The 12,143-nt window shown below is 42.2% G+C and overlaps 1 protein-coding gene across 4 annotated transcripts in view; it reads right to left on the bottom strand.

Annotated features, from left to right (window-relative positions):
• The window catches only part of ADGRB3 (adhesion G protein-coupled receptor B3), a 1,023,178-nt gene that overhangs the window by 238,459 nt on the left and 772,576 nt on the right, over nucleotides 1-12,143 (bottom strand). For all 4 annotated transcript variants that reach the window (XM_040349908.1, XM_040349906.1, XM_040349909.1 and 1 more), the window contains one exon: nucleotides 4,095-4,221. In XM_040349908.1, coding sequence (XP_040205842.1) covers nucleotides 4,095-4,221 — 127 coding nt within the window. The remainder of the gene's footprint in view (nucleotides 1-4,094; nucleotides 4,222-12,143) is intronic.

Below are 12,143 nucleotides of genomic sequence, written 5' to 3'. Positions count from 1 at the left end.
AACAAGTGTTTTAATTGGAAAGTATTCCCTCTATTCCTGCTTTGGGGGTCACTCACAGTTTTGGAATTGCCCTCTGCATCCCATTATAGAGATGTTCCCTTCACTTCCTGTCCTGTAGACTCAACAGTAAGTGAGCGTTTATCTTTCCAATGCAAGAGCAATGCCCTCTTAGACAGTTGTCAAAGGAAAAAGCGTTGCCATTGGATGTATTCCCTCTATTCGTGCTTTAGTGGCTACTCACAGTTTTAGAATTACCTATCTTTCTTTCCTGGTAATATTGAAGATCAGAATTCAGACACAGGCAGGTGTCCTCACCCCAAATGGTTCTATTCAAATCTAAAAAAAAAGTTTTGCCTTTAGATATTATTTAGGCCACTCCTGTCCATAGACTATAGTCCACTATAGTCCACATTGAATAGTGTAATTAGTTTGGATGCTGCAATTTAATTAAAGCAGAACTATAGGCAAAACTTATTTTTTCATTTTGAATAGCGTAAGGGAGGGTTATAACCCTTGTCAGATTTTATTTTCACCATCTGTGTCCGATTGCAGAGTTTTCTCCTCACTTCCTGTCCCAAAGCCAAACAGGAAGTGAGAAGAAATCCCTGCAAATTAAGGGTCACCAGAACTAGTGTCCCCATTGGAAGATTTCCCCACTATTACATTTCTGGGGACAACCCAAAATTTGGGATTTTCATTTACTTTCACTCTCAATGATAATGGTAAACAGGACAAATAGAGAGGGTGAATCTCCCGAATGGGGACACAGACCGCAATAAACACTGACGAGTGTTCTAATCCATCTCAGCTCTATCTAAGCTGGCTATACATGTTCAATTTTCTTGTACATTTTTCCTTTAGATTTACCTTAAACTATATAGCGCAAGGGCCTGCATAATTGGATACAATTGAAAGTTGTTTAGCTTTGACCTCATATGATATGTTTTACACTATACACTTTTCTTGTATAATGTTCCTTTAGATTTACCAAAACCATATAATTCCTTTAGATCAGGGGTAGGCAACCTGGGGCCCTCTGGCTGTTGTGGAACTACATTTCCCATGAGGCATTGCAAGGCTGGCAGTTACAATTACTCCCAGAGGCATAATGGGACTTGTAGTTCTGCAACAGCTGGAGGGCCCCAGGCTGCCTACCCCTGCTTTATAGTTACCAAAACCATATAATATGAGGTCAGATCTAAACACTTTGAAATTGTCTGCAATCAGACCAGCCTTTGCACTACATAGTTGAAGGTAAATCTAAAGAAAATCGAACAACAAAAGTTGTATAAGTTGTATAGTGTGTATCCAGCTTTAGGCTGGCCATACACTATACACTTTTCTTGTACAATGCTCCTTTAGATCAGGGGTAGGCAACCTGGGGCCCTCAAGCGGTTGTGGAACTACATTTCCCATGAGTCATTGAAAGGCTAGCAGTTAGCATTGCTCCCATAGGCATGATGGGACTTGTAGGTTCTGCAACAGCTGGAGGGCCCCAGGTTGCCTACCCCTGCTTTAGATTTACCAAACTCATTAAATATGAGGTCAGATCTAAACAGTTTGAATTTGTCTGCAATCAGGCAGGCCCTTGCAATACATAGTTGAAGATAAATCTAATAGGAAATCGAATAAAAGTTGTATAGTATGCGTCCAGCTTTAGTCTGGCCATACACTATACACATTTCTTGTACAATGTTCCTTTAGATCACGGGTAGGCAACCTGGGGCCCCGATGGGACTTGTAGTTCTGCAACAGCTGGAGGGCCCAGATTGCCTATTTCTGCTTTGGATTTACCAAAACTATACAATATGAGGTCAGATCTAAACACTTTGAATTTGTATTTGCAGGAGGCAGGTCCTCGCACTACATAGTTGAAGGTGAATCTAAAGGAAATCGAACAACAAAAGTTGTATAGTGTATATCCAACTTTAGGCTGGCCATACACTTCACACATTTATTGTACAATGTTCCTTTAGATCAAGGGTAGGCAACCTGGGGCCCTGATGGGACTTGTAGTTCTGCAATAGCTGCAGGGCCCCAGGTTGCCTACCCTTGCTTTAGATTTACCAAAACTATATATCGTATTTATCGGCGTATACCGCACACTTTTTTGCCCTTAAAATCAGGGCAAAATCGTGGGTGCGTGATTTACGCCGATACCCACTTCCCGCGCTGTGTTTGAACCACTCCGCCGACATATACCGAGCGCAGTACACTCAGGTATAGTCGGGCAGGCTCGGCTCCGCTCGCGGTCACGTCCTGTGCGTCCTGTACATCCGTTACGCTTAGAGGAGCCGAGCCTGCCCGACTATACCCGAGTGTACTGCGCTCGGTATATGTCGGCGGAGTGGTTCAAACACAGCGCGGGAAGCGGGGATCGGCTGAAAAACACAGCGGGGAGGACACCACGATGGCCGCAGAAGGATGCCGGACCGGACAAGGCCGCCGATGGACGCCGGGAAAGACACCGACGAGGGGCATCCAAACTGTAAGTATTTCTTTTTTTTCCAGGAATTTTTCTTCTAGGTTGGGGGTGCGCGCTATACGCTGGGGCGCGTTATATGAAGATAAATACAGTAATATGAGGTCAGATCTAAACACTTTGAATTTGTATTTCCAGGAGGCCGGCCCTTGCACTAAATAGTTGAAGGTGAATCTAAAGGAAATCGAACAATAAAAGTTGTATAGTGTTTATCCAGCTTTAGGCTGGCCATACACTATACACATTTCTTGTACAATGTTCCTTTAGATCACGGGTAGGCAACCTGGGGCCCTGATGGGGCTTGTAGTTCTGCAACAGGTGGAGGGCCCCAGATTGCCTACCCTTGCTTTAGATTTACCAAAACTATATACCGTATTTATCTGCGTATACCGCACCCTTTTTTGCCCTTAAAATCAGGGCAAAATCGTGGGTGCGCGATTTACGCCGATACCCGCTTCCTGCGCTGTGTTTGAACCACTCCGCTGACATATACCGAGCGCAGTACACTCGGGTATAGTCGGGCAGGCTCGGCTCAGCATACAGCTGGAGGGCCCCAGATTGTCTACCCTTGCTTTAGATTTACCAAAACTACATAATATGAGGTCAAATCTAAACACTTTGAATTTGTATTTCCAGGAGGCAGGCCCTTGCACTACATAGTTGAAGGTGAATCTAAAGGAAATCGAACAACAAAAGTTGTATAGTGTATATCCAACTTTAGGCTGGCCATACACTATACACATTTCTTGTACACTGTTCCTTTAGATCAGGGGTAGGCAACCTGGGGCCCGGATTTGACTTGTAGTTCTGCAACAGCTGGAGGGCCCCAGATTGCCTACCCCTGCTTTAGATTTACCAAAACCATATAATATGAGGTCAGATCTAAACACTTTCAGGCCCTTGAACTATAGTTGAAGGAAAATCTAAAGGAAATGGGAGAAGAAAAGTGTATAATGTATGGCCAGATTAAAACTGGTTTCCCTTTAACAGCAAAAGAGACAGCACCAAAGTCATTTTAGTGAAACTATTTACATACAATCACTGCAATTGTTCTGAAAATAAAATAAAATAAATAGTCTCAGGTAAAAGAAATAAGGCATATGCGTAAAATATATTGAAGAAAGGAGCGTGACTCCACTGGTTAAACGGTAGCGGTCATTAAACGTAAGACAATCCCACTCTAGGATGCCCAGTGAATATCTGCAATCTATTAAGCAATCTAGGCTCCCCATTCCAATAGCCACTATACACTGTGTTCTTCTCCTCACAGAGTATTTCTCTGTGCAAGCAAAAAAGCACATTACCATACTGACTATTAACCCAAAAAGCCTTGATCCAGACATGCATTTCAGCAATCCTTATCCACTTCTCCAGCCCATGTGAGCAGTTCTCCTACAATCCTGGTCCATGTATACCTCTAAGAATTGCAGCACACACACACACACACACACACACACACCATCCCTAATTGAACATGGAAACATCTCCTCCATCCTTTACAGTGCACAAAATCAGTGTTGCATGTTATGTACAAAAAGCCCCTTCCTACAAATCCTTTCTTTCCCCACCTAAAGCGCATCCTAAAAGTCACTGTCCCTCCTTTGTTACTTACTATTTCTCTAGGTTGCTGAGCCAAAATGGCGAAGGTAGATAGACGATCACATAAGCATTTCGTATGGGATGCATCGGTGAGCACCGTTTTACATCCCTGGGTGGACCAGGTTCCCAGAGAGTCGTTCCTGTAGAAAAAAAATAAATGACAATAGCTTAATCCTTGAATGATTAATAATAATAAAGAAGGGATAAAAATAATAAATAAAAAAGGAATAAAGAGAGAAAGCCGCAGCCTAATGGAGAGAGAGAGAGCAGCGATTACTTCTTCCAGCACGGAGGCGACGTCTACTCGTTGGTATAGGAAGGGGCTCCAGTGCTGGGGCTGCGGGCAGGGAGCTGTCCACCCGCTCTGGTGCTGAACGCAGCTCTGGCCAGCCCCTCTCCTCCAGCAGCAGCCGCACAATCCTCCAGCAGCGGCAGCGGCGGCAGAGGCACCATTCGTTTCATATCACTGAGAAATATGGAGCTGCTTATTCCCTGCTCACTTAACACTATGTATTTTATTTAGCTCCGTATTCTTTTTTTTTTTTTTTTGCTTTCCCTTAAATCCTCAATCCTTTTTCTAGCTGTATTAATTAAAAAGCGTCTGAATGTGAGAGGTGGCGGAAAGAGAAGGAGGGGGGGAGGGGGGGATGGATTTCACCCTGGAAACGGGCAGCGTCGGATTGCTCTACACTGCCTGCGCCTTACCTCTGGAGGGGAGGGGGGGAGCAAGACAGAGAGGGTTTAGGCTACAAATGCAGAGGGAGATGGCAAAAAAAAGCAAAAAAAATAAATAAACCTTGAAGCTTTTGATGAAATCGTTTGAACACAATCCTTTAAAGAAGGGTTAAATGTCCCCCTTTTTTGTCCCCACCTTCTATGCGCCTTTATTTCCCTCCCCTCCTTCTTTCTTTCCTGGAATAATATCTCAAGGCCACCCGGCATTCAACCAATGCACAGACTGCCATGGCACCACTTAGTCATCTGGATTAACCCCCTCTCTCCCTCCTCCACTGCAGCATGCCGGTCTAATGCTCCTACATAGTACATGCACACGTCTGTAGGGCTGATGCACCAAAGCTAACACGAGGAGAGGAGCTTCGTTTAAAATAAATAAATAAAGAAATGACAGTCTTGGGGGGAAAAAATGACATTCTAGGGGGAATAAAATGACAGTCTTGGGGGAATAAATGAGTCTTGGGGGGAAAAAATGACATTCTAGGGGGGAAGAAAAATGACAGTCTTGGGTAAAAAATATGACAGTCTTGAAAAAGAAAAAATTACAGTCTTGGAGGGGGGGGGGGGGGGTGAGAAAAGAAAATGACAGTCTTAGGGGAGAATGAGAGAATGACAGTCTTGGGGGGGGGGGGGGCAAGAAAAGAAAATGACAGTCTTGGGAAAAAAATGACAGTCTTGGGAAAAAATGTCAGTCTTGGGAAAAAATGTCAGTCTTGGGGAAAAAATGACAGTCTTGGGATAAAATGTCAGTCTTGGGTAAAATGTCAGTCTTGGGAAAAAAATGTCAGTCTTGGGAAAAAATGTCAGTCTTGGGAAAAATGTCAGTCTTGGGGAAAAAATTACAGTCTTGGGAAAAAATTTCAGTCTTGGGTAAAAATGTCAGTCTTGGGAAAAATGTCAGTCTTGGGAAAAAATGACAGTCTTGTGGAAAAAATGACAGTCTTGGGAAAAAATGACAGTCTTGGGGGAAAAAAAGAAAATGACAGTCTTGGGGAAAAAAAAGAAAATGACAGTGTTGGAGGAAAAAAAGAAAATGACAGTCTTGGGGGAAAAAAAGAAAATGACAGTCTTGGGGGAAAAAAAGAAAATGACAGTGTTGGAGGAAAAAAAGAAAATGACAGTCTTGGGGGAAAAAAAAGAAAATGGCAGTCTTGGGGGAAAAAAAGAAAATGACAGTCTTGGGGGAAAAAAAGAAAATGACAGTCTTGGGAGAAAAAAAGAAAATGACAGTCCTGGGGGGGAGTCAGTCTTGGGTGGAAAAAAATGACAGGCTTGGGGGGAAAAAAACGAGTCTTGGAAAAAAATGACAGTCTTGGGGGAATGACAGTATTGGGGGGGGGGGGGCGACACATGGCTCCTTGTGTTAAAGCTTGGTGAATTGAGCCAGGACTGGAAATGGTATTTAACCTGCAATCATGTTTTGTGATAGAAGCATCGGAATTCCAAGGAAGACACATAGGTTTCCTTCAATATAACATTATAAGGCACTGCAAGGCTGATCTGTATTGCCGCACGATTTCATGTATACATGCAGCTGTTAGTGTGGACGGTTTACATGATTCTAACAGGCAGCCGGTCAGATGAAGACCATGCATTTTTGTTTTGATCCTTTGCCTTTAATATTTACAGCTGAATGTATCAATGCATTGCGGATAAGACGTTGCTGTGCCCCCTGGCGGCGGAGGGGTTAACACCTTGCAGTATTGTCTTTCTACTCTAGCTAACAAGCCTAACACTCAGCAAATATCCTTCAGGGAGATCGATATGAAATCAGCAAAGATAAAAAAGAAGAAAAAAAAAATCTGATAATATGACTCAGTGGGTACTAAATATCAGGATAGGATAAGGTGTATCAGTTCTTAGCTGCATTCAATGGCTTAGCATGCTTTTATAAATCAGGATGCTTAGATGTGTAAATCCAATAGACACAATTATCTTTGCATGATACTGATACAATAGTAGCAAAAGCAGTAACTGTTTTATATTTGTTTGTTTATGTTTGATTTATTTTTATGTAAGGAGCATGCTACTTAATTGCAGTTATTGTAACATTGTGCCTACATTTATGGCACAACTGTTATAATCAGAGTTTCATTACCATTTTAGCATCATTTGGACAAATTACTTATGTCATTTTCACCCTGGCTTGTGTTCACTTCAAATAACCAATCAATGTGTGTGTTTGTGGTCTTAAGGATTCCAACAATTCCTTTCAATTGATGGGGCACTTGAGGCTCAGGGCAAGTTGATATATTGCCTATTTCTGAAATATATTTTAGGACCCCTTTCACACTGAAGCGTTTTTACAGCGTTTTAGCGTTAAAAATAGCACTATTAAAACGCTCATAAAACGCTCTCAATGCATCTCAATGGACCCTTTCACACTGAGTCCTGCAAGCAACATCTTTGGAGCAGCTTTTGGGCGCTGAAAAAAACGCTCCAAAAACGCCCCTCTCCATTGAAATGAATTAAAAGTGCTGTAAAAATACCTTGCCCTTTCACACTGAGGCACTGCAAAAATGCCTTAAAACGTTAGGGTCTTAGCGGTGCTTTACCAGCACATTGGGATTGCAGATGAGGCTTCGCTCGAATAACGCTCGAAAAACGCTTGAAAAACACCCCAGTGTGAAAGGGGCCTTACTGAGAGAAATACTGTATATAACCATGTTGTCACCTGCCACCTGCAATGTACTGCAGCCAAAGCGACATACCCATATGTCGCTGCCTGCTTAAGCATTTGTGAGCACCCACATGTGCACCCCTTGCCCTGCAAATCCTGGCCAATGATTCATGACTGGGACCTGCTGATTATGTGCAATCACAGCTCAGAGCTCTGTGTTGGTAAACAACACAGAGCTCTGTACATAGGGAGCTATCTGTCAGTTTCTTATACCTGAAAAGCAGGGACAGAGATTGACAGTGTATAATATTATCACTAATCACTGTATTAATGTCACTGGTGATGTCAGTGGCAGTTAGTCAGTTCCCCCTCAGCATCAGTTAGTGTCAAATTGCCCACCACACTATTGCAGTCACATTATAAGTGGATGATCGACGCCATTATTAGTATAAATAAAATCCAGTATATATACCATAGTTTGCAGGCACTGAACCTTCCACGCAAGGAAATTAATATGCACTTATTGGGATTTTTTTAAATCAAAAACATGATTTTTTTAAATTGTTCTTTTGGATATGTTTTATAGCAGAAAGTAATAAATATATATATATATATATATATATATATATATATATATATATATATATATATATATATAGATAGATAGATAGATAGATAGATAGATAGATAGATAGATAGATAGATAGATAGATAGGTAGATAGATAACCATATCTATCTATCTATCTATCTATCTATCTATCTATCTATCTAGATATATCGATATCTATATATGTATATATGTATATATACATATATATATATATATATATATATATATATATTATTTTCTGTAATTTTTCATTTATATTGCAAAAAAATTTAAAATACAGTGGCGTTCAAATATCATCAACAAAAAGTTATATTTGTGTGGGGAAAAAAAGATATACATTTTGTTTGGGTACAGCACTGCATGACAATCTTCCCGCAGCTCAAATAATGTTGGTTGCCTGGCTGTCTCTGACCTCAATGCTATTTGAATCACTAACCAAGAAAAAAAAAGTATACAGCACACTGTAAGCTGTTTTAGGTCATGGAACTGGGAGCAAAGGATCAGCAATAACAGACGGGCAAACTGCATTTTAAAAAGGAGAGGTCTGTGATGGCATCCTAGGTATTCTCCTCAGTACAGGTTTCCTTTAAAGTAAATCTGGCCCTTTACCTATTCAAGACCTTATTCTAGTCTTACCTCCCAATGATACTTTCCCTGTGGTCGCCAGATGACCTGTTCTTCTGATGGAGCCCTAAGTAGAATTTTTTTTGCAAGCTAACTATTGGTCTTTGTACATAGGGCTCATAGGGGTGTACATGGGGTGTGCCAGATGTGCCTGGGCACACCCTAATCACCCTGTGTGCATTGGTGTAGCCTAGGGACGACTAGTACTGACCGCCGGTGCACAAAGAGAGAGTGCAGCAGCAAGTGGCAACGTGTCTGTGTAAGCCCACTCACCCCTTCCTTCTGCAGCCACCACTCAGCCAATCAGCAGCAAGAGGGGGACACTGTAGTAAGGGATGCTGGGAAGTGTAGTTCATGGATAGGATCAAGAGCCAACACTGATAGTCCCCCCCACCCACAGACAGGAGAGGAGAAAGAGAGATGGTTCTTCTCCTCCTCCTCCTTATGCCTTCTCCTCCCGTGCCTGCCCTGGGAAGTTTGAAGCCCAGCAGCCAGAAGAGGAAAGGTGCAGCCTGCCAACCCATCTATCCACTGTGGGTGAAGTCTCCTTCCTCCCTTCTCTCTCCTGCTTCTCATTGAACACTCTAATGTAACATGGACCCTGATGTAAGCAGAGCACTGCAGACTCCTTTCTTTTTTATTTCTTCCTTTATTTTTCGATGTGATCCCTGCTGGCGACAATAGCTGCCAGCAATAGTCATTGTAATATGATGGTGGGGAACCCTCCCGCTGTCAAAATACAATAGTGCAAGGGAAGGGATTCCCCCATATACCCCAACAATGATGACAAGGGAATCCAGTGATTTTCTTTCCTTCTACCTTTGGTGGAAGAAAATAAAATTGTATAATCTAAGGGCAGCTTAAGAGGTTGTATGTGTCTGTGTATGTATATATACTACACATACGCACACACACACGTGTGTGTTTGAGCTTTGGGGTGCTCCCCCTAATGGACTAGGCTGTGCACATCTAAAATAGGGCTAATGATCTTCCCTACATAACAATACTTGGGTCTAGTATTTGGGTGCTTAGGCGGGGTTTCACTAGCAATTGACTCCCAGAGCACCAATCCTCACATCTGTTGGTGAGTGCCCCAGGTCCAGATGTTGCAACCATCTACATTTTATTATTTAAGTTGTGTGCTGCTTCTGCAACTGCAGACTTTTTTCACCATCTACCAGCCTGCCCACTGCCTAACCTGTAGCAAAAAGCCAAAGGGTATTGTTCAAAAGGATCCCTCAGCTCTGTGCTACAGATCTGACAGGTACAGTAGAGCTGTCCAATAAGAAAGGCAGTGCAGCAAGTCAGTTTGCTTAGCACACTGCTCTGCAACCACTATATGAACCCCTCAATGGAAAAAGGTAGTCAGCCTAGGATTGGAGGAAGGATGGAGGTTGGGGTGTGCAGAGGTGAGAGTTGTAGGTGGGGTGTGCAGTATACAGGGTAGTAGTCAGGAGTATATCATGTATGACGTAGCATACTAATGCAGTAGTCAGGATTATGTCATGTACAGTTTACATTTCATATTTCGACTATACTCTATATGCCCCGGGGTGCTTTTTCTGTAGTATCTTACATATTTGTGGCCTCTGCACTCTGGATTGTACATTACATAACCCTGACTGATGAACTCTGTACGTTGGACTGTATACTCCTAACCACTGCACTCTGTATACTAGGCTGAGCATGACATATGTACATATGATCACTGCACTCTGCATATCAAACACTTATGCCCTGTATTTACAATATTGTAACTACATGCTCCTGATCAAAATGTTAATTGTCTCAACATTTTTCAGTTGTTAAGAAGTCCCTAGCCATTTTAATAAAATGCTTTTTCAGTGTAGACTAAGACAAAATTTTAGTTCTATGTTTATATTTTGTGTACTGAAAAGCATATGCAATGTGTCTGTGGGAATCTCACTGGCACAGTAATTAAAGCATTTTGTGTGGGTATAAGGACTGCCGCATATATGTGTTGTACATATAGTAAATAAGCTCAGGTTCTATTTAAGTATGTGCAAGAATATCAATCAGAACAGTCAAAAAAACGAATAATCATGCGATAAAAGACTATAATAACGAATAATGTGATAATATAGAACATTACCATGTGGCAAGCTAACCTCTTTAAGGCAATCCCACAACACCTAACCCTAACAGCTAACACAACACCTAACCCTAACCCTAACACCAAACCCTATCCCACAACAAAACTAATGGTGCAGGGAAACATGAAACATGAAATAAAATTACATTTTTAAAAGTCTGCAATTACAATCATATGTTGTGAACAAAACCCAATATTTGTAAATAAATAGCAGCTTTGTTAATAAATGAGTATCAGAGTCCTGCAAATGAATCATATAATAAAGCAAAGTCAAACATTTTAGCAGGATCACCACGGTCAGGGCCAGCGCTCCCACTAGGCAAACTAGGCAGCCGACTAGGGCGCACTGTTGCCTAGAGGAGGGTGCACGCTGGCCCGCCTTCCCAAAACTCTGTGGCTCTGCCTGCGTGTACGTAATGGTGGATGCAAAGAAATGAAATACACTTACTATTGATACTAAAATACATCTTAGGCTTCTTTCACACTAGTGTGATTTCAGTTGCGACTTAAGTAGCACAGAATCGCATGACAATGGAAATCACATATAGGTAGATTCAGGTACATTGGCCTTACTTTAGGGCGGCGTAGCCTAGCCTGTTTAGGCTACACCGCCGTAAATTAGTTAGGCTAGTAGTGATTCTAAATCAACTTACCTGCTAATTTTCGGCGGCGTAGCCTAAAAAGAGCGGGCCTAATTCAAATTGGTTGGAGGGGGGCGTGTTGTATGGAAATGAGGCTTGACCTCACGTTTTTTTACACTGCGCATGCGCCGGGTGCCTACATTTCCCAGGGCGCATTGCGGCTTAGTACGCCGTACGGGCCTATTGATTTAGACGTGGACGTAAACAACGTAAATCCCGATTCGCGGACGACTTACGCAAACGACGTTAACATTTAAAATTTTGCGGCGGGAACATTGGCTAGGCCACTAGAGCATAGCTATAACTTTAGGCAGCCTATCTCTTACGGAAACAACGTAATTCGACTGCGGCGGCCACGCGTACATTCGTGAATCGGCGTACAAGCTCATTTACATAATCTACGCCGGCCGCAATGGAAGCGCCACCTAGCGCTCAGCCAAAACATTGCAATCTAAGATAGAACGGCGCAAGCCGTCCTATCTTAGATATGTTTAAGTGTATCTCTTTTAGAGAATACACTTAAACATAGGTCGGCTTAGATTCAGAGTTAGGTTGGCTTATCTGTAGAAAAGCCGGCCTAATTCTTTCTGAATCTACCTAATTGTTTTCAATGGTGCCCATTCCCAACTATGCAACTCACCATGACACAATTTTGAAAAAGATTCCTGTACTTCAAACCACATCCAAGCATCATCCAAGTTGCATCCATCCCTACATA

Source organism: Rana temporaria, chromosome 4 (genome assembly GCF_905171775.1).
Source record: "Rana temporaria chromosome 4, aRanTem1.1, whole genome shotgun sequence".
Taxonomy (NCBI): Eukaryota; Metazoa; Chordata; class Amphibia; order Anura; family Ranidae; genus Rana; species Rana temporaria.
The sequence above is the reverse complement of the archived record's forward strand: the minus strand, read 5'-3'. Positions and strand labels throughout refer to the sequence as shown.